This window comes from Gymnoscopelus microlampas (genome assembly GCF_963454915.1).
Source record: "Gymnoscopelus microlampas genome assembly, chromosome: 5".
NCBI classification, from domain to species: Eukaryota; Metazoa; Chordata; class Actinopteri; order Myctophiformes; family Myctophidae; genus Gymnoscopelus; species Gymnoscopelus microlampas.
Window position 1 is genome coordinate 41,476,403 of NC_139942.1, and position 23,847 is coordinate 41,500,249.

General features: G+C 45.2%; 1 protein-coding gene across 1 annotated transcript in view; it reads left to right on the plus strand.

Moving 5' to 3' along the window:
• The window catches only part of cdh24b (cadherin 24, type 2b), a gene marked incomplete at both ends in the record, with an annotated part of 102,408 nt that extends 83,447 nt beyond the window's left edge, over nucleotides 1–18,961 (plus strand). Inside the window, 6 exons of the mRNA XM_084056916.1 lie at nucleotides 2,068–2,189; nucleotides 7,334–7,451; nucleotides 8,668–9,003; nucleotides 14,527–14,734; nucleotides 15,977–16,442; nucleotides 17,972–18,961. Coding sequence (XP_083913042.1) covers nucleotides 2,068–2,189; nucleotides 7,334–7,451; nucleotides 8,668–9,003; nucleotides 14,527–14,734; nucleotides 15,977–16,442; nucleotides 17,972–18,961 — 2,240 coding nt within the window. The remainder of the gene's footprint in view (nucleotides 1–2,067; nucleotides 2,190–7,333; nucleotides 7,452–8,667; nucleotides 9,004–14,526; nucleotides 14,735–15,976; nucleotides 16,443–17,971) is intronic.
• Nucleotides 18,962–23,847: the final 4,886 nt, after the last annotated feature.

A 23,847-nucleotide genomic window follows, 5' to 3' on the forward strand; every position in this document is an offset into this window, starting at 1 on the left:
TGTGTGTGTGTGTGTGTGTGTGTGTGTGTGTGTGTGTGCGTGCGTGCGTGCGTGCGTGCGTGCGTGCGTGCGTGCGTGCGGCCTGTTGCCAACCCATTTAAATTGCGTCCTCATGCAACCGCTTGGCATGCAGATAAACCTGTCTCTGTTATCTTTCTCCCCCTCTCTCGTCTCTCTTTCTCTGTTTATTCCAGCCTTGCTGTCACTTTTTGACATTTTCTGACTATACGCATTCCTATCATTCAAATTCTCTTTTACCCTCACTTGTTCTCTTATATTCTCACACATACACACACACACACACACACACACACACACACACACACACACACACACACACACACACACACACACACACACACTAGAGAGACATCTTTTTCTCCAGCTATGAAATGATTTTTCTTCCCCTCCAGTGTTTTCTCCAGATCCAGTAGGAAAGGATTAGTTTGATGTGGAGGGCTATGACTGATCTGTAAATGTGAGCCCAGCTCCAGCAGGGAGTATGGGAGCAACAGAACCAAAAGAAATTAAATGCACCTTTGTGTATTCAGCCAGTGCTACTGTGATATGAGTGCTGATGACAGATGACACAATGAAAGATTGACCTCATTCATGAGGACAATTGAACGGCTGTGTATGAGTAAGTAAGTGAGTGGGTGAGTGAGCGAGCGAGCGTGTGTGCGTGCCTGCCTGCGTGCATGTGTGCGAGTGATTGAGTGAGTGAGTGAGAGGAATTCAAAATATTCATGAGATTCAAGATATTCAAGAGGGTTTTATTTGTCAGTCACTCATACAGGTACTGTACAAGCAGCGAAATGTTGGTGTGGCATGTTCTGCAAAACTGTGCTAACAACAACAATGTACCGAGGGGTGGCATGGTGGCGCAGTCGGTAGCACTGTCGCCTCACAGCTAGAAGGTCCTGGGTTCGATTCCTGCCGGGGACGCTGTGGGCTTTGGGGATGTGTTCTCTCTTCCGCGTCAACAGTGCCCATACCCTAGGTGGGGTTGGCAAAAGGGCCTTTCTGTGCTGAGCTTCCATGTTCTCCCTGTGTCCCCTAGGGTACAGTAGGTAGGAGGTACCCTCACAAAAAACATTCATTAATCCTGGTCTCTATACTGCCTCCCCTGGTCAGCCGGGGGAAAGGCACTGGTTGGAATAACGTGTTCCCTCAACGCGCTACGTCTTACCGGGGAAACTCCCCCTGTCAGGTGATAAGCAGCGGTCTGCTAACTCCTCATGCGTTGAAGGAAGCATGAGCTCAGTTGGGGGCTCTCCCCAGGCTGGCAGAGGGAGAGTATTGCCAAGGATTACAAGCCTAGGCATTAGCACTGGGTGAAAAAATAGGGTTACAAAATCGTGGGATAAAATAAAATAAAATAAACATCAATGTAATATAACAAGATAATACTAATAATGTTACTAATTAATGAGCAAAAGCTACAATGGGGTATGTATAGATTAAATGCAGTTTTAGTGATTTGTTTTGGTTTTGGACTGAGTGAGTGAGTGAGTGAGCGAGCATGCGTGTGTGCGTGCGCGTGTGGAAGTGAGTAAGTGAATGAGAGAACTATTTAGGGCAGCAATTATTTATTATGTTTTAAGTGATTATTCTATTGATTACGTTTTCGAGTAATCGAATAACCAAGAAGCGTGTTAGTTTATTTATTTTCTTTAAATTAGTATAATAACAAATCAACACAAAAAAAACTTCTAATAGATGTTTTATAACTGAGTAAATTGATTAGTCTGATCAACGCATTGTGATGCATTGTGAGCTTGTAGATGAGCTATTTTCACTATTTTTGAAAATGTATTACTTTATTGATTATCGGTTATATTTTATAATCGATAATCGATTACATTTATTAGATCGAATGCTGTAGCACCCCTAGTGCTAATATGTGTTCATGATTGTACGTGATTTAAATTATTTAGAGATTTTTGGAGCCTGTGTGCGTGTGTATTGCATGCATGTGTGTGTAACATTGTGTGTAGCTACTTGTAAAGTACATCTTAAAATGCTTGCTCATGACATGAATATTTATTTTCTGATTGGCTCTCCTAGATAATCCCAGTCAGGTGTCCAGGGTGCTTGTTGCCATAGAGACCTTGGACCTAAATGACAATGCACCTGAGCTGGACAGACAATACACGACAGCCTTGTGTGACTCTTCAGCCACCGGCCAGGTCAGTATTGGTTGTGTGTAAAGTGTGTGCGTGTGTACAGTGTACTGCATGCATGTGTCTTTGTCTACAGGCGTGACATGTTTTTTGTGGAACAGGCAACATTACATAGCTCTTATGTAGTCTTTGAATATCGCTTCATTTAACACACTGACCTTTCATTCTGTTAGCATAATAGGTCCACTGTAAAATTCTGAGTGTTAATTGTCTCCGTCAGGCCAAAGGCATGGCTGAGTATGTTTTCACCCCTGTCTGTCCGTCAGTCCGTTCGTCCGTCCGTCCGTCCGTCCGTCCGTCCGTCCGTCGAATCCGCCTGTTATGGCGCCACCAGGAGGCCGATTTATAACTTTTATTTTACTCCTACAGATTTTGTCCAAACATCACGCAAATCGGTACACATTATCTCTATAGTCATGTGATCAAGAAGGATATGTCCAATCTTTCATATTCCATCCTGATTGGCTAAGATTGGCATAAACATTTTGTAGGATTGGCTCCTTTTGAACAAGCCTCAAATCATGAACACAGCATCCGATTGCCGAAACTTCACATTGGCCTAGCTGTTATCGCACCACCAGGAGGCACATTTTTGCAAAACACATTCTTTGCTATTACTCCTACAGATTTTTTCCAAACAGCACGCAGATCGCTACACATTATCTCTGTAGTCATGTCATCAAGACGGACCTTTTTTCATATTTTCATCCTGATTGGCCTGGCGGAGAGAAAATTGTGCTCCAAGGTGCACAATTTTCTAGTTTAACCCAGAGAGTGTACAAATGGAACCAAATGGACTCTCACAAGTTCCATTTGTACACTCTGGGTTGGGGCACCTGTTATGCAGGGAGTGGAACTGGGAACGATAGCGTGTTCTTCCAAATGCGTTACATCCTCTCGGTGAAACTCCTCGCTGTCAGGTCAAAAGAAGCAGCTGTGAACTGCTTAAATCAGAGTTGTACACATGGCGACCATCTCAGTGCACGTCTTGTGAACTCTGTGTTGTTTTCTCTCAGTGTGTTTTTTCTATCTCTGGTGTGAGCACACTAGTTAAATTGTCAAGATTTGGTGTTGAGGACCATCTGGTGTTTTCGCTGGTGTCGTTGCTTTGAACGTCGACCACGCTCATTTGTTTCTAGGGCTCTCTCTCTCTCTCTCTCTCTCTCTCTCTCTCTCTCTAGTTGTAGAGGTTGGGGGCGGTTTCCAGCTGCGTTCCCGCAATCCCACAGTCATGTGATGCCTACCACCATTTGGAAATATGATCTAATCTGCAATGCATACCGTACTCATAACAAACCTACTGTAACTAACTAGAAAAGTGTGCTCCTCGAAGTGCAGGTCTCCACCTGCCGGGTTGCCTACCCAGGGCCTGCAAACTTTGTAAGTCAGTCATAACCAATTGGAATGGAATCTGAAAAATCTGACTGATACATCTTGAGTTTTGGACAGAATCTGGACAAGTAACAAAAACTGTGTTTAACAAAGATCACAAAATGGCGGAAATGGGCATGCCAGAGGTTCTTCCTTGGCCTACTGGGAGTGTGCGTGCAATGTTTCACACCAATCTGTCCAACGTGCCGGATATTAGCCATTCACAGACACACACAAGGACGGACGGATAGGGGTGAAAATTTAGTCTCCGGCCTTCGGCCGCCCGGCCTGGCGGAGACAATTATCATTCGTAGGGCTTACCTAAATGCTTCGATGTCATGGTAATCGATGCCAAGATCAGCACAAGGATATTCTTTTTAACTTTCAGACAAACCATCAACCCCTCAGCTCTCATCTACACAGAAACATTGCACGCCGGCGAGGCAGTGTGACATTGGCTTACAGCTAGGAGATGATTTGATTGGATATGGCTGTAATTCATTTAGTTTGACAATTACATATTTTGTAGACAGTTTTGTTCCTGTAAAAGCAGCCAACCACACACGCGAGCACGCATTTACGTACACATGCTCACACAAAGAAACGCTTACTGACTAAAGCAATGGTTGAGAAAACGTCTTTACAGCCCCATAACGTTACCACAAAATCTTTCACACATTTTCAATATTTTTAAAATGTATTTTACATAAACAACTACTGTACCAGCTCTACAAGCTCACAATAAACTATATTGTCATTAGTGATGAGCGGGCCGACCCGTAACCCGCGGGTCAACCCGTGGCGCGGGTGGGTCGAGTCAGGATTTCAGAGGCAATTATGTGGGCTGTGGGTGAGCGGGTCAGCCGCTCTCACATGCAAAATAAAATAAAAATCACATGCTCTTGTTTTGTCTTTATTCCTAATAAGAATAAGTAATAATAATAATAACAATAAAACAGTTTGAATACACTTGGGGTGTATACTTGAAGATTATTTTCCTTCATGATTTTACCAGTTTTTTTTTACCGCAGGTTGCAGGGCGGGTTAAGCCATAGATTTATATATGGGTTCGCGGGGTGGGTTGAGGCGGGTTGGGTTCCGTGGCGTGGCGTGGCGGGGCGGGGCGGGGCGGGTCATGAAAAAACCCGACCCGCACATCACTAATTGTCATAGCCGAAATATTTCAGGAAAGCGAAGAAGAAGAAAAACGCCTCCGCACACTCAACTTTCAAAACTTTTATTGTGAGTTTTCGGTCCTAAGACTTTCTCCAGGCATCTGAAATAGCCAAGAGTGTAAAATAGGGCTCAAGTGGTTCAACTGAACAGTGGTGGGGCTGCTTAGATTGAAATAGAGGATTTGTGTGGTGGTGGTGGTCAATAGAGACAGAGGGTATGGTCTCTCTCCTTGTTGTGAATTATTTTTCTGCAACCAGCACTTCATGAGATGTCCTTGGTGTGCTTTTTCTCCTGCCTACAAATTGGTTTTCACTGGTCTGAGAACCACATACATCGTCAGGAATCGATAAAGGGTTGTTTATTGAAAGAATGTGAATGCTGCTGGTGTGAGCGGTGAACACATGGAGATCCCAGAAGGGATCGCTGACCCTGGAGACCCCCCCAGAACCCTGGGGAGAGAGAGAGACAGAGAGAGAGAGAGAGAGAGAGAGAGAGAGACACACAGAGACAGAGATAGAGATAGAGACAGAGACAGAGATAGAGACAGAGACAGACTTAGAGAGAGAAAATAAATAAGTGCAGAGGTGGAGGTGAAGGGGGTGATGGAGGAATGTGAAAAGCAAGACTTCTGGGTATGTTGTTTTTGGTTTAAAGCTGAAAACTGTAACATTTATGTCCTACCCAGGATTCGAACCCTGGTCCCACGCATGAGCGCTATACTTGAGCTATAATGGAAAGCCAATTTGGGTAGAGGACATATTGGGTTTTGACCTTCATGCAATACCACTTTGCAACCAGTAGTGGTCCTACTCAACCACAGAGTATGCCTTTCTCAACATAAGAGCAGGTATACCAACTATAACTACCACAGTTGTGTTAGTTATATTGTATTTAACATAACATTTACCGTACAGATGAGTCTAAACACGTTTTATTCACTAAAAAAGTGGATTGCAGTTTTAAGTACTAGTAGGACCTGTGTTTGGTGGAGTAATCTTGACAGGCATGGTTCTCCGCATCCAGAACTTCAGTTATGCCAACTTCATTTATTATTAAGGGACTTTGTTTATCCTACAGAATGTTGTTTACACACGTTTAAAAATAGAATATGCTTGCTGGTGTAACATCCCGTAAAAGGTCCAACACTAGCAACACTTGAACAGCTGCGCAAGCAGTACTTTTTTTAGGGACAGACTGTGAATGGACATACAATTCATCATTTAACATTTACAGTTTATGTAGACGCTATGAACAATAGGCTACAGTCTTGCTCATTAATTATAAATAGTCCTAGGCAATGAGGCACTCTAATTTTGTCTTCTCTACGTACCTCAAACTACTTGTGCTAAGTCTTTGTCTAAATGCATGGCTAAAAAAATCTAATACTGTTAAATTATGAGATTTTGCTGGGGTCTTATTAAAGAAAATGGGGGGAGGGGGAGCAGTAAACTTCCAAAACGCGCTGGAAGTGGCGTAACTCTTTCACAGCGTTACAAAACATTAGAGAGTATGCATGTGGTGGGTGTGTGTTTGTGAATGCTAGTCTGCATGCACAAGAGTGACTGAGAGAGAAATTGTGTGCAGAGCTGAGGTGTGTGTGTGTGTGTGTGTGTGTGTGTGTGTGTGTGTGTGTGTGTGTGTGTGTGTGTGTGTGTGTGTGTGTGTGTGTGTGTGTGTGTGTGTGTGTGTGTGTGTGTGTGTGCGCGCGCGCGCGTGCTCGTACATGTTTGTACATGCACCCTCATGCACATGCCGTTTGCGCTAATCATCAACCAAGAGCCCGAGGGCACAATAATACGACCTTGCGTACACCGCTCCCTCTCAAGGCCTCGCATGCGGCTCTGGCTGATGCATTCAGCATGTATTGCTGTTATCCTCGCTCTCCAACTCTTAACTAGTCCTCTGAAGAACGTTGAAAAGATTTATTTTTCCCTAGATAGACAGCTTATGTTATTCCCTCATGAAAGAATTCCCCACAGATTTTGACCATAGAAAAGGGTTTTGAGATAACATTTTTCTTACGTTTTTTAGCGTAAAAAAACGTGTGCCCTCTGACAAAAGTGGCAAAGTTTAGACGGCAGCTGCCAACCCTGGCTGTATGAAACTAACTAGAGATTTATGAGGAAGCGATTAAATAATAATGGTCTGCATTATTGTAAATAGTCTGTATTTCGATAGTGATTTTGTACAATTCTCCTGCAGGGTAACCAAGCTCGCTGTATACTTCCCCCTCTTTTGAACCCTGAACATAATTACTTATTGCATGCTGGTAGGCTATCAGACACTCAGACACACGCACACGCGTCCACATACACTCACACACGGCTCTGTCTCTGCAGTCTGACTCCATATCGTAATTGGTTGGGTTTGTTTTGAATCTCGCTCGAAGTCTACTAATGGACTTGGTGCAGGTTAGTGGAGGAAAAAAACAGAGAAAAAGCATTAAGTGCTCCTTTCATTACCTCTTACCGTCTTTTTTCAATCTCTCTCTGCTTTCCATCTCCTTGTGGTTTTCATTCTTTCTGTTTTGTTTTCTCTACCTAACCCTCTCTGTCTCCACCCCCCTCTCTCCCGTCCTTGCATTCTCTATCTCTGTGTTTCAGGTGGTGCAGGTGTTACGGGCGATTGATAGAGACGAGGGTGGGAATGACAGCGCTGTGTATTTCAGTATCCCACCAGAGTCCAGTGCCGCGCTCAACTTCAGCGTCAGGGACAGTGGCGGTAGGCTCCTCCATGCATCTCTCTCTCTCTGTTTAATATTCTTCATTTCTGTTGGCACGCTTGCACCCTTGCTTCTTTCTTTCTTTCTTTCTTTCTCTCTTTCTTTGTGTTTTTATTTTGTTTTCCTGTTTGTTGTCTATTCATGGCTCTCTCTTTACCTGTCTCTTCACCATCTCCCATCTCTCTCTCTCTCTCTCTCTCTCTCTCTCTCTCTCTCTCTCTCTCTCTCTCTCTCTCTCTCTCTCTCCCCCTGTCCATCTTCCTCGATCTCTGTCTCTGCCTCTCTCTTCTACCATCCATCTCTCCCACTCCACTGGCTCCATTGTTTCGCTCTGTTGTCCTCCCTTCTTTTGTTTTCAGCCCTCTTGTTTGCTTTCCACCATCCTCCGCATCCATCTCTCTCTCTCTCGCTCTCTCTCTGTCTCTCTCTTTCTTTCTTTCAATAAGCAGGTGAGCTTTGGGGATATCGGAGCCTTTTTTGATTCAATCCGTTCCAATTGTATTCAATTTTCCTTTCTTAGCACTCCTCATTTCCATCTCTTTTCTTTGTCTGTGGAACATGTGCGCCCCTGAAGCATTACGTATTCACACATACAGTACGGCCACCTGCACACAAAAACCCACCCACACATATTGCACGCACACACACACGCACGCACGCACGCACGCACGCACGCACGCACGCACGCACGCACACACACACACATGTGTCCAAGGTTTCTGAACAATGGCTTTGTTCTCTCTCTCTCTCTCTCTCTCTCTCTCTCTCTCTCTCTCTCTCTCTCTCTCTTTCACTCACTCACTCACTCACTCACACACTCACTCACTCACTCACTCACTCACTCACTCACTCACTCACTCACTCACTCACTCACTCACTCACTCACTCACTCACTCACTCACTCTATCCACTTACTTACTTACCATATTGTATCTCATAGCCCCCACTCTCTGGAACCGTCTCACCTTTGTGAGATCTCTCTGTGAAATGTGCTACGGTGTATAAATAAAATGTACTTACTTACCTTAGTTATAAAAAAATGCAGAGGCAGTGGAATGTTTTAATAAGTTGCGCAAAACTCACTTGCTCCTTAAGCACCTTTATACTTATGCAATGCTTTTGTTCATTGTACAGCACAGCACAGCACCGTGTAACTCTTGTTTTGAAAGGCGCTTTATAAATAAAGTTTACTTACTTACTCTTGTCTCTCCCCAGGCCCCACAGCCAGCCTGGTTCTGCTGTCTCAGCTGCAGCCGCTGTCCCGCTCCGCGTCCTCCACCCTGACCCTGTACGTGCCCCTGGTGCTGCGGGACGGCACGTCAGGCCTCACCAGCACGGGGACGGTCACGGTGTCCGTGTGCCCCTGCCTGAGAGGAGGGGCGCGCGCGGGGGAGAGGGAGAAGGACGACGACGACGACAACAAGCAGGCGGAGGGCGAGTGGGACTGGGAGAGAGAGGCGGTGTGTCTCCCCCAGCATTCCACGCTGCCGTCCCCTGGGCTCAGCACCGCCGCCCTGCTGGCCATCCTGGCCTGCGTGGCCACTCTCCTGGGTAAAGATTCTCTAGTCTAGACTAATTAAAATGATATTCCAAGCATTATTTGCTCCAGAAAATGGAGATGTGTGTCATTTGGAAACAGATGCTCCTTGTGATAAAACGCTGTTTTAATTGGATTCAGATCAATCAAGCTTTATTGTTTTTTGTATGATGCAAAAGTGCAGGTAGAACAAAAAGTGACCTTGCAAGCTCCCAACAGTACAGTGCAAAGTAACAGGTAGTAAAAATATCAATTTAGAATAATAAAATCTGAAAGTTGTATTATGTAGTGCCATGTATGTCTCTGAAAATAACTTAAGTTATACCGCTGGCTATCTTGAGCTCTTAGACAACATAATCATTCCCAATGCTATACAATATCAACACAATGAATACTACCCATCAACATTTTATCCACAGGGGCATATGTCATATTACATAATTAAAACCTTGCTGTGGACAAAATATTCGAAACGGCGCCAGATAGGTTTCCCCTCACTCACAGAGGCTTAGCAGGATGCAGGTGCCATTCTGTCACAATTTTGAGACCTGTTATCTTCTCTGGCAAGGGCGACGCTAATCACTAGTGGAATGCATTACATGCATTGCATTAAAAGTGATTACCTGAGCTCTCTCTGTCACTGTGAGAGCAATGTGACACTCTTCTAGAAGCTCTGTGATGCTTAGCTTGTTGGTGTCATACTATAGTTACTAGAGGAAGGCTTTGGTGTGTGCACAACATTGCCATTGGCATTGTCAATGTTCTCTTCAATCTGTTCCTGCTTTGCTGATGGGGGCATTATCACCGTGGCGTGGACAACACCCCTCTGATCGGGAAAGAAGTACTAGTAAATGCAGTGTAAAGGCGTCCGCTAAACTGTAGTGTGTGGAAAGGGGTTGTTGGGGAGGGCGGGGGGGTTGAATTGAATGGGAATACAATTGTAGAAGGAAATTCACACAGCAAATATACAGAACAGCCTAATTGATGGTGGCTTCATTCCTTCTGGGATCAATGCATAACGTACATATCGTCGCTAACCTAATGACTCTGAATGATCGCCTTGACCCCTCTGGATAATACCACAAGACATTGTTTCAGAGCCTTCGGTAATTGCTCAATGGGGGTTATGTCTGCTTAATGGAAAGGCCCTGGCATATGGTGAACCTCGTTGTCACACTCTTCAAACCATTGGTTTGACCGCTCATGCCTTGTAGATAGGGGCATTATCATCCTGGAAGACATTACCACCATCAGGAAAGGAAGACATTGTAGCATGAAGGTGATCCCACAGATTGTAAGGAATCTGTTATAAGTAGCTGTAAGCCATAAGCTTAACTATATTTCCCAGCAGCTTGTCGGTAGCTTCACTACTTTCAGGATGATGAAGTTTTCAAATAATTAAGCTCTTTTCATGTAGCTGGCCTGGGTAGCTTGACAAAATCTACATACTGTAGCTAAAATATTCAGGGACATAAAAAACAGTTTGTCCAGTACATCACAAGAGAAAATGATTCATCTCCATCCAGCATTGTACATTTTACACTGTCATATGTTTTAATCAATATCATAACATGTACTCATGGATTAGTGTTCTCTGTTGAGGATTTCCATCATTTGGATTCTATAGGGGCCATATATGAGATCAGTGTATAACACCTATCATCATTTGCAGATTGAGTAATGCCATACCTCCCCAGATGAAAATTGAACAGGCAGATATACTATGTCGTCCTCAGAAAACTGCACAAAAACAAATACGCCTAGAATATATTTTATGTAGTTGTGAAAACTTGAAATCGCCCCACCCCAATCTTCCATAAAACTTTAATGGCTTTGTATTATTCATAAATTAGAGCCTCAATCCACAGTTTCTACAACTGGTTGGCCTTATAGAACAGCAGAAACCTACTGTACATTTTGAATAATAGTGAAACATCATCGAGATAATTGTGCTAATAGTGTAGGAAATGGAGCGATAGTCTGGGGGGCTCCTTTCACACTGTTTAAAAAAACATAGATTGGGACTTGTCCTGACAAAATATTCAGATTTTATTTATTCATACCAGCCACATACAGTATATCTAGTTACGGTTTTGTGTGTGTGCGTGTTTGTGCGTGCGTGCGTGCGTGTGTGTGTGTGTGTGTGTGTGTGTGTGTGTGTGTGTGTGTGTGTGTGTGTGTGTGTGTGTGTGTGTGTGTGTGTGTGTGTGTGTGTGTGTGTGTGTGTGTGTGTGTGTGTGTGTGTGTGTGTGCGTGTGTGTGTGTGTAGATGACATCACCAAAGGGGTCATCCATTCCACATAAAATATGCAGTTTGACAAGATTGTATTATCTTGATAGTATAAATTATTAGCCTGGAACAGAAGAGCGTAGCATGACTAAAGATATTCCTCAGAAGTGAAAGCTCACCACAAAATGCAGTGCACATGCAGCTGAGCTGCCAGATGTGTGAATGAAGCGCCTGGTGAGCGATACTGCATGTAAGACTCATGCATAGGATGGGGGGGACACGAGCGATAGGCTAGGTCTGTCTCTGTCCACGTTATACCATATATGGAGATCCCTGATGTCCTCAACATGACATCGTAGTACTGACAACGAGTACTCTGACAACACATACAACAGGTATTGCATAACCGGGTGGGGCATGCAATCCCAACTTCAATCGCCACTGACTTGCGTCCTACTTGTTTCAATTAACCCAGACAGTATCTGGGTAATGTTATTCACTTTTCTTATTGATTTTACAAACAATCCTGCCCCTGCACAACACATTATGTTAATGCATTTTAAAGAGGTCAAGAGGAGTGTACCACACACTGCAATTAACTCACCTAGACTTCAGTCTTCAGCAACAGATATCTTTAATTCATTGAGCAAAACAAAAGATGTGCTGGTGAATTAAAACAGGGCAGCAAGCATGCCATTTGATTGTGAATAGAATAGAAAGAGACAGCAGGCAATAGGATGGTCGACAAACACAGCCAGCCCTGCTGTCACCATGATGTATTGTTTATTTATACAATTGACATGGTTGATCCAATGGACTGCAGTGGGTAAAGATATAAATATCTCTGTATGTCAAATCAAAACTGCCGGAGTTTGGTTCTGGTGAGAATGATCTTGGAAGCATCTTGTTTTTCTTCCCTGTGTTGCCAGTGTTGCCAGCCTCCATTGTCATCTTGCCCAGGGACACTTCTATTTCCTAGAAGTAATGAAGTACTTGGCAGGTATTCCTTGTACAGTGCCTGAGGGCAGTTTGGTAAAACGGTTCTGCTAGTGTGGTAGGCAGTGCAGCCACAATGCTAATAAATCTTATTTTCCCCTGAACTGAAAGTAAATTCTACCGGTTAAGTGGGAACACTTTGCTTGTTTCTAATAAAGTTTAACTTGGGTCAAAGAATGTTGTCTCAATTTAACACCATTCGACAGTATGAAGCAAAATGAATGAGGCAGCTCACTCCACTCTTTTCAAGAACATTCTATTTGATTCAAGAAATAAGTAAAATACAATGTTGTCTGAAGGCTGAAAACAAGGCATAGACATTGGAAGTAGGGGTGCGATGGCGCCCCCTACAGCTTCCCTGCACTGATGTGATGCGAGGGTGCGGAGCAGAAGACACCAACTCTGTGTCATAATGTGTTGTGCAGTGGCAGAATTGTTGTAAAATCAACATAAGAAAAGTGAATACCATTACCCAGACACTGTCATAGAGTACATTAAGGTTATTGGAACTACTGTAGTATGAACCTGGTAGGGAATGACGCAAGTCGGTAACAACGTTCCTATTTTGGGCATGTATCGCCAAATATTCAAAAAATGTCAGAGTGTCACAGTAAAACGGCATACAGCACTGTATATCAATCGATTCCATACATGGTTGTCAATAACCCACCAGAACTTGAACTTGCAATACCCGAAAATTCTTTCTTTCTCTTTTAGCAAGTCATCTTCCTGTCCCAGCATGCAGTACAATATATACAGGAGAGAAACTGAAAACTAAATCTGACATAAATAACGTGGATTTGCATGTGATCCAATTGTTCTTATGTACTTGAGACGTTCTTGGATGCAATAACATGAGTTTCTATGTTGTCATTCGTTACTTTAAACCAATGTGTTGTTTTTAGCCTCTGTGACTTGACAAGCGGTGTCGTCTTGGTTCTTTGTAATTAATTGGACGTCTATTCTGTTGCGATAAAGCGGTTAACTTTGGCTATAAATTTGGGTTGCACTGACAACGGCCCAGTTTTATGAGATATTTTTTGTAAGCGGTGCTCATTATTCCATGTTGACAACACAGAAATCAGGTTTGGTTCATTTGCATTTCTGTTTCAGTTTTGGGGTATTTAGTTGAATTGATTCTCTCTTCTCTTTTCCCTGGTGGTTCTGAAACAGTAGGCCAGATTGGTGTTGTGCTATAATGAAGTGGATGTCCATTGTACTTTAGTGAGTTTTTGTAATTTACAGTATGTGTGAAATACTGCTGTGTGGTACTGGTTCTGTGTTTGTTTGTGTTTGTTTGTGTGCGTGTGCGTGTGCGTGCGTGCGTGCGTGCGTGCGTGCGTGCGTGCGTGTGTGTGTGTGCGTGCGTGATATACTGTATACACACTGTATATATAAGGAATGCTGGACATCGGCCCAGTAAAAATGCAAAAACAAATCTGTGGCAAAGAACAAAAAACAATCTCTAACTCAGGCACAGTTGAGAATATCGAAAATCAAAAGCCGTGCATGTCTGAAGTTAGAGTCTATGTAGACTTGTTTGAAGGATGCTGGAGAGCTAGTTTGGTGGTGCGCCCAGAGTGCTGGGTCAAATGATTCGGGAGCTTGAGAGAGGGAGAGCCACGGGAGAATAACACGTCCATGTGCCTGGCCTCGGCTCAAAGTCAGTTACAGACTGGAAGCGTGCAGCCCGCAGATATGATATAGCAGCACTTTAATCCCAGGCCTCTTCTGTATTCGTTTTCCTCTCTGCCCGTCTCATCTCTCTGTTTGTATCCCTTTTCCCCTCACCGCCTGTTTCTGTGTCTCTAAACTTTACTGAACCTTCTTTCTTCGCTGTATGGCTCACTATGTTTCCCCACCTACGTTTTTTTCCCCTCACATCTCTTATCTCGATGTTTTCAAACTTTTTCTCCCGCACCCCTATTTCCTCTAACCTACTTTCTCGTTCTGCTTCCCATTTCTCCCTCCACCCCATCTTCACATCCACCTCCCGCTTTCCTTCCCTTTGTCCACTCCTTACTCCTTACTCTTCACCCCCATCTATTCTCTCCCCCCCATTCCCCCATTCCTCTCTTGCGATCTACACCTTTCTTGCCTTTCCCCTCATCCACCCACCTCTCCATCCATCTGTCTATTCAACCACCCCCTATATCCTCCATCCATCCACCCTCCATCCTCCACCCAACTACCCTCCCTTCATCCATCCTCCCACCCCTCCAACAATCTGTCCATCCATCCACCCACCACTCCATCCATCCACCCACCCCTCCGTCTATCTCTCCATCCACTCATCCATCCATCCAAGTAGCGGTCAGTGGCCTGTCCCTGTCCCTGCGGCGTCAGAAGCGGGACTCCCTGTCCCCGCTGGAGGAGGACGACGTGCGCGAGAACATCATCACGTACGACGACGAGGGCGGGGGCGAGGCGGACACGGCCGCCTTCGACATCGCCGCGCTGCAGAGCGCCCCCCACAGCTCGCGCTCGCGCGGCTACCGCACCCTGGACAGCAGGAACATGTGAGTGGGCTATAGGTGGCGCTGTAGAGGAAAGTCTGTGTGCGTGCGTGCGTGCGTGCGTGCGAGTGTGAACTGCATTTATATAGCCCGTTTCTCCCAAGCGCTTTTACAATGTATTTCACATTCACCCATTCACACACACATTCACAGACACATTCACACACCGACAGCAGAGGAAACCATACACGGCCACTAGCCAGGAGGAGGCGGGGATTGAACCTACCGATTCCAAGACGGCCGCTCTACCTCCTGACTGTGTGTGTGCATATTCACGCGAATATCAGCGCTATCTTCTATTTAGTGATGTGTGTGCGTGTGTGCGCGTATGTGTGTGAATTGAACATGAATATTGCATGATTGCTTGTCAGTTGGTTAGTACACCATGTACGTGTAATTGGCTAGTCCTTCATGAAGCAGTGAAGGGAAGGAACACGGGGGGGGGGGGGCGGTAGGGCGGGGGTGAACTCTCTCATCAGCCAGCACATTCATCTCTCCCCGGTACTTAATTGATCCACTTAAGTAATTGATCGAGCTGCGAGTCCCAGGTCAGAATCAGTCACTGATCAAAATGCACAGACAGAATGACTATCACGTCAGGCTTTGTAGTCCTGGTGGACCACTTTGCTGTGCTTTGCTTGCTTAAGCTCATTTCTGTTTGTCTACATCAATGAGTTGTACAGTATCGCCCTCGCTTTGATGTTTCCCTGAAACATTGCTTTCACATGTGGGCTGATAATTAACTCTGATAAAGTCATGGAAGCCATATGGAGAGACCATAAACAAGTAATTTATAAAGCGCACCGCATGATTAACGTTTAACTTGATCTAAGATGTATCTGTGTGGGCGTACTGCTGTTTGCCTTTGGAGTAATTTAATCAGGGGTTCTCATAACGTGGGATCTAGGGACCTCCAGGGATCCTTGAGGTTTTTTTTTTACAGGGTGTCCCCAGCTAAATGTAAGCAAATACAAGTAAATACAACTATAGAACATACAAGAAGGACTATTTTGATCAGGATTTCACTGTTACAGTATATCTATACCTACAGCATTTAGACACTAAAGGAATTTTGAACCAAATGACAGACCATATCGGACCAAATCATGTCCAACAACAAACCCAGGGATAAAACCCAGGGATAAAATAAATAAATAAATGGCTTAACGCATATCAAATTGGGGGTTAAAAGGATTAAGAAACATTGATTTAAAGAGGTTAAACGCACTGCGTTGTGTCTTTCAGACGTTATGCACAATCACAGCATAACCAGGACAAGGCCCGTGCTTACAGCTGGGCTCAGAACCCGGCTCTGGACCCCAACTACTCCGGGCCAGGAGGGCCCCTCTATGGTCGTCTGTGTTACAGCAGCCACACCTTACCCGTTCTGCGCCGCGCCCCGGGGGCTCAGTTCGAGCCTGGCCTGACGGAGCTGGGTTATCGCTTCCCCGGCGGACAGCCCGACCACTCCCTGGTCATCCAGAACCAGGCAGCCATGGCGGGCCAGCCGGACCCCGGGGCCGTGTACGTAGGACCGACGGAGCTCAGCAGCCGAACAGGCAGCCGCGACGGTACGGCGCCCCCGAGTGGAGTGAGCACGTCCGACGGAGGAACGCCACAAACCAGCAACAGCCAGGAGAGAGGACCCATGAGCAACTGCACAGAGGCCAGCGGTGAGGACAAGTCCAACCACAGCCAGGACATGGACTGGGTAAGAACTGGTTTGTACTAAGACACAACAGCTTATGAATACACTGTTAGAATATTAAAAGTTTTAATAGAATACTTCATCCCAAAATGACTTTTTGTCTACCAATTCTATGAATGCATAGATCATTTTGGTTTGAGTTGCATTCATTCACGGTCAATGAAAAACTCAAATACGAAAAAAATACTTGATGAATTGACGAAAATAGGGGTCTGACAAACAACTGCAAAACTATAATAATCAATTAATAAGCTCTCAAATAGCTCGCATAGTATAATAATATCAGTGTATCCAGTTGTATCCTCAGTACTTAGAAAACTGTGTTTTTGCGGAAACTTTACCATTTACACCAGGTCCTTAGTATGTTAGACTGTTTACATCGAAAGTGTTTTAAATATGAGAAACCAAATGGACCACAATCCATTTGGTTTCATTTATACAATCAGAGTTACAGGTCCATTTGGTTTAATGTGTACACTCTGTTAAATTGACACTCAGAAGGTCTGTTCCTCTAAACTTTTCTGAACCTTCTTTCTTTGCTGTATGGCTCATTATGTTTCCCCACCTCTGTTTTTTTCATCACATCTCTTAACTCGTTGTTTTCAAACTTTTCCTCCCACACCCCCTATGAATGTTACATACTGTTACAATGAAGAAATAGTAAAGAAAATGTTTGAATAACAGAGACAAAACTGCTGTACATTCAAGCATGATTAACGGATAGAATGAAAGAATGAATGAATGAATGAATGAACCAACGAACGAATGAGGGATCACATCATTCAAAGGGAAATGCCAAACGCTGTGTGTGTTTATGTATTGAAAACGGATACTGCATTTATGGGCACTGGGATCATAATATTTTCTTATCTCCATACGCCACCAGGGATAATGTTTTACATATTTTCAGTTTTTCACAATATCTTCCGTTGTTGTTTTTTTTCTTTTGTTTTTGTTTTACTTTTATTTAATTATTTTGTTGGTTTAAACTGCAGAGCAAGGCTTTCTTTTCCACTCTTACGTTTAGTTTTCTAACGTCTTATCTTTTCGGCTTTCCCTTTCTCCACCCCCCCACCCCCCACACCCCCTGCAGTGCAGTGTTAGCTCATTCTAGAGTTCAATTAACCTCTACTGCTTCTCTCACCCTCCTCACTATTTCTCTTTCACTCTCCTGCTCTCTCTCTCTCTCTCTGCCTCCCCTCTGCCTCTGTCACTCTTCTTCGTCGCTTTGTTGCCGAACAACTCCTGTCTCCCCTCTATCGTCTTCATTACCTGCTTTTTCGTTCCTTTGGGCGCCATCCTCAACTCACCTCCTCTCCCTCCCTCCTGCACTTTTCCTGCGTTTGTTGCGTTGCCCCCCCCCCGCCTCTCCCCCCAATCCCCGCCTCTCCCCTCTACATCCGCGAAACCCGTCTCTCATCTCATCTCATCTGTCGATCGGAAATCTAACCCTTTAACAGTGGTACGTCCAACCCCGCCCCCACCCGTCGTCCCGGACTGAAACCCCTCCTACTCACCTCCGTTCCCTGCAGGTGCAGTCGGAGACGCTGCCGCGGGAGCCCACCCTGGTCCTGACCCGCTCCGGCTCCACGGTCGGCCAGAGTCACGGCGCCGTGGGCTGGGCGTGTGACTCGTCCACCCTCCCCCTGGCGGGTCGCAGGGCGTCCCGCGCCGGCCTGTCCCCCAAACGCGGAGGCTCCGGGCAGGCGGATACCGACTCCGGCGCCGGAGGAGGCGTCGCTTGCTGTAATGGTGGTGGGAACGGGGGCATCAACGCAGATGGCCAACAGCATCATCCAGCCAGCAGGCGCCTCTATGCCGGCGTGCTGAAGGGGGAGGCGTGTGGACCAAGGGACTACCCCGGCAGCCTGGGGAGGGGGGGCCTCGAGATGGGCAGCAACTTTGTGGTGGCGAGGCCGGACAGGGAGGGTGGTGGGATGTCTATGGCCGGGACACCTTCCATGTACCCAGAGGGGGCGGGGTTTATTGGTGACTGGCGTGAGCGCATGGGTTTAGGCGGGTACATCATGGGCAGGAGAGATATGACCCCCCAACTGTTGCCCTTCCCAGGCCAGGCTAGGGGAGCCTACGGGGGCGTGATGGGCTTTGGGGCCGGCTGGGTTCCGGGGATGGAGATGGGCAGGGCCCCCCCAGGGCCCGGGGGTCCCTCCTTGGCACTGCGGGTCGGCGAGTTCCTGCGGCTGCGCCTGGCCCAGGTGACCTTTGACCCCTCCCAGCCGCCGTACGACTCGGTGCAAGTGTACGGCCTGGAGGGCACCGGGTCACGCGCCGGGTCCCTGAGCTCACTGGAGAGCGAAGGGGAGAAGGACGGGGAGTGGGGAGGGGGTCTGGAGGAGTGGGGCCCCCAGTTCCAGAAGCTGGCCCAGCTCTTCAGGGAGAAGGAGAAGGAGAAAGGGGATCAGGAGAACGAGGAGGACAGCGACGAGAGGGAAGACGTGGAGAAAGAGGAGTGTGAGATGTTGGGGAAGAGGGATGGAGAGAAGGATGAGGAGAAAGACTGAAGGGAGAGAGAGAGAGAGAGAGAGAGAGAGAGAGAGAGAGAGAGAGAGAGGATTGGTACAGTAGAAATGGAGGGTGCCTGGTTGCTCAGCCCATTAGTACAAAAGTACCCAAGTTTGACTCCTGTCATGTCTTGTATGTCTCCCTTCTCTCTTACCTCGGTGTCCTGTCTCTCTACACTCTATCTAATAATGCGAAAAAAAATTGCCCCAAAAAAATTATCTCAGAAAAAGAAAAGAAGAAAGACATGGAAAGAATAGAGTTTGGAAGGAGGGGGGACGAGAGAGGAAGTGGGGATGGGCAACCGAGGGATGATGAAAAGGCAGCCAGAACTGGAATAATGGGAAGAGAAGTTAAAGGAGAGAGAGATGAAGAGGCAAAGTAATAAAAAGGGACAGAGAGAAATGAGCCGGGGGAGGACGGGGGGGGGGGGGGGGAGCAGGGGCGGGGCGAGGTGGGGGGGGGGGGGGGGGGGGGGGGGGGGGGCTGGTGGGGTTAGTGATTGATGTAATTTAAAGCAATACGTGTTGGAACGCTGATATGGGTGATGCTCGCGCACAGCAGACACAGAGACAATGCCTGTGGCTCCTTCTGCTCTGGCCAGCAATGATTTGTTAACCGCTCCGGACACGGCGGGAGACAAGCCGAGCAGCCAACGACTCCCCCCAACCCCCCCTCTCCTCCACCCCCACCCCAACGCACGTGTGGAATGACAACAAGCAGGGGAGGGAGGTCAGCGTTACTTATTATGCGTCTGTCCAATTGTGTGTCGAGTGTGTACACACGTCACGTCAAGCCGTGTTGCGTGTTCGCGCGTGTGTGTTTGTGTGTCTAATGTAGGACAGCTTTTGAGGGGAAATGACAAGATGCACAGACAATTTAAAGTAGAGAATGAACCCTGAGCTGAGACACCAGACAATAATGTAAACAATACAGTAAATAATACTGTCGCTGTTGGGCAGAATGTCTAACCATTACTTTTCAGGAAATGGAAAAAAGAACCTGTGAATCACAAGATCTTGTTAATACTTTTCTTTGGCTAAATATTCATAAAGCCCACAGATAGACTAAACCACTATCAACCTGTGGTGACATGCCCTATTGTCATTATAGGCAAACATTTATGAAAATGTTCTTCTTTTTTTAAATAGAGAAAATAGCTCATAATGCATCGCAAAGCGTTGTGAGCTTAATTCTTTTTTTGCAACTTTTGCGTAACATTGTCATATGACTGTCATAGTACAGTATAAAATGACCAATAGCAAAAAATCATGACAAGAAATATAAAAAGTAGGTTTCTGCCCAACAGCAACAATACATTCTTAGAGGGAGAAACTAGCGTAGTATGTGTGGGGGGGCAAAGAAAATGATATATATAGTATATATACAGAATGAGAGAGATAAAAACATTTATACACAGGTACATCATACTATAATTCTAGTAACCTCTGTAGTGGTGGTGAGTACGTGAGTGAAGATACCCGGTTCTCCTCACTGGCTGGACCAATTGCTCTGATTTTGCACACAGCCATTGACCATTACCATCTGAACTTAACTGTGAAGCCCGTTTTTCAATTTCATCAAATCTCAGCTTCTTATTAGCGTTTTTGTGTCAAACACTGTCGCCATGGTTACGGGGCTGCCCAGCTATGGGACGAACTGCCTCCCGGGTTGCCAGATCATGTGCGCATATCCCCCCACGGATGCGCTGCGCCGACCGGGTATGGTCTAGTATAGTTAATGATAGACAGAACAGGAGTGTAGAGAGATCTAGAGAGTCAGAAGGGGTTTAGGAAATACAATGATCGCACAGAAGAGATCGTTTGTTGTTTTTTCTTTTCATTCCATCTGCAGAGGCAGAAAAGTGAATTATTCAGCTCACTACACTTCATTCAAAATGAAAACGATGAATCATTTAAATCCCGCAAAAGATCCCCTCTCCTTTGAGTCCAGCAAGGAAAACAAACATTCTGACCAAGTTAAATGATTTACGGATATGACATCCCGCCCCAACACACACACACACACACACACACACACACACACACACACACACACACTGCTTTGTTGAGGGTTATGTTTACAAAGACTGACACACACACACGCACACGCAAACACACGCGCACACGCCCCCCCCCCACACACACACACACACACACACACACACACACACACACACACACACACACACACACACACACACACACACACACACACACACAAGAAAGACTGATTAGTGCTACCAGGCTTTGATTGTACACAGTGAATTATGAAAGTGAACCCATCCGCAAGTAGTTCATCCTCTTTTATGGAGTGATGCCAAACAAATCACTCCTTTTATTGAGCGTTTTATTGGTTTTATGGGGGAAGCAGATGCTTTACAGTTTTATTTTATTTTATGCAACGCTCTGCTCTGATATCTGTCAACAAGTCTTGAGGACCAAGTCTGCATGATTTTAGAGACAAACCCGAGCCAGTACACAATTGTCTTTACATGTCTCTACAGTCTTTACTGCCCATGTCCTGTTGTTCCATAGAACAGAGTCTTTACAGACGTCCTGTCTTTACAGAGCAGCTCCGTTCGGAACCTCACTCTCCGCTATTTGCTCCGAGATGAGGTTCCGCCGCGTCGAGCTCCGGGAGAGTTTGTTTGACTGGCGAAATATTATGATTATTATCTTTTTCAGCACATCGTATCCAAAAAGTAAAGTTAGTCCAGAAAGCAAACAGATGTCTGCGATGTAGTCTGAAAGTAACACCGTGGGTGTCGGTACTGTTGCTGATGCAGCTGCAACTTCCTGCAGTGAGAAAACTGACTAAAATAAGCAATTTGAACGGTTGTTTCAACTCGTCACTTAAATTGTACTTTCACGCTATATTGCAGACATCTGTTTGCTTTCTGGGCTACTTTTACTTTTTGGATACGATGTGCGGAAAAAGGTGATAATCGGGATATTTTGCCAGTCCCGAACTCTCCCGGAGCTCGACGCAGCGGAACCTCATCTCAGAGCTAATAGCGGAGAGTGAGGTTCCAAATGGAGCTAAGAACAGAGAAGTGTCTTTAGATGTCCTGCTGTTCCGTAGAACAGAGAGGGGTGTCTTTGACAAACAAAGAGCCAACAAACAGAGACTCCTGTGATTGGCTTTTGGCCGGGTCAAAGGTCAGAATGCAAATGGCTGAGTTTTCAGCTGGAATGCACTTTTATACTATGTGATGTTCAATAATAGATCATGAATAATGTCAAAGATCAAAGTCGTCTTTTTCTTGTTTATTTTTGTTTTTTTGTTTTTTTACTAAAGATGTCTATGAAACAAAAAATATAATGTTCAACTCAATGTACAGTAAATGTATTTCCAATGTAGAATACTGCTGACTATCATTGTTAAAAGAATATATAGAAGTGAGAAAAAAATGAGTAAAGAAAACAAAAACAAAACACTCATGTACAAATGGAGGCTGACAAATGTTGAGGCTGTTACTGTATGTAGATTAGAACTGGATTATTCTCGACTGAGCCAGACCGAGCTGGATTTACTGTAACAGCCATGTCCTGGACTAAAGACTACACCATGTATTCAGCATCTGTACTCCATGAATAGGTTTCAGTTTGTTTCGTGGTAGCTCTTGTTTGAAATGGACAAACCAAGAATTTGAATTGTATATGGGGCCTCTGGCGAAAAGTTGTTGTAAAATATGAGGACATTTGACACTGCACAGGTAGACTCTGAGCTTGCTTGCCTGGCAACGGCAAGGAAATCATTTTAATTCAAATCCACCTGGTGAAACAGAAATTCCATTGGAATTGGTATTAGTAGACATGGTCTTTTCTTTATCTGAAAACCTGAGTGCTTCTAGAATGGATTTGACCCCAAACGAGGAATATTAACCCATCTCAAACTGAATGTGGACATAATGTTTGATCATGCATTCACACCACAAGCAACTCGAGAAAAGGCTCTCCAGAAGTATTTATTGATGTATTATGAGCAGAGAGATTGATAGTCTCCTCATTTGCTTGTTTGTCAGCAAAGAAAGGTTGGGTGCTGGGTCACTTTTCAGCCACGTTTCCTACTGGCATTGATTCCCACAGATTTCCACATCATTGTTGCTGCACGAATGCTCAGTTAACCCAAATGGCTCATTGGACAGTTGGGTTGACCTTGACTAAAGAAATTCTTAGTCGACTGATAGTCATAGGAATTTGTTGACTAACCTATTAGTTGATTGAATCAATATTTCTGTAATATTGTGTTTGCTGCATACAATCATGCAGAGACCAGCCCTTTCAGGTTGGTGAGGCTGAGTGAACATTCTAATGTTGATTTCACATTGGTTACTACTGGCTGTTGAAAGTCATCAACTGGTATTATTAAACGGTTATATCCAGAGTTTACAATGTGATGTGCGTTGGGGAACAAAAAGCATAAATGACGACTAATCAACTAACAATGCCTCGTTTGACTAAGGCCAAACCACCCGATTAATCGGTTAATTGACTACCATATGAGGTGACAGTCCAGCAGAAAAGCGGTTTGCCAGTGGTGTGAATGCTGAATTATAATGTGCCATACTCTTTAAGTTTTGCACTGGTCATCAATGGTCTACTGTGACTGTAACCACTTCCATAAATCCGGGCCATTGTCTGATGGCCATTATGTTGTCAAAGCCTGCAATCATTAACACTAAATGACCAGAAAGTCTACCTACACGTTTACCACAATGGAACCCCTATACATCTATATAATGTATCCCTGTACCTGAGCCACAGACTTGTTCCTACTGTGTCACTGTGTTGAACTGGACAATACCAAGGACCACTGTATAACTACTGCACAATCACTGGAGAAGAAGGGAGGGAGGCAGAACCCTGGTTCAATCGTACTGGTT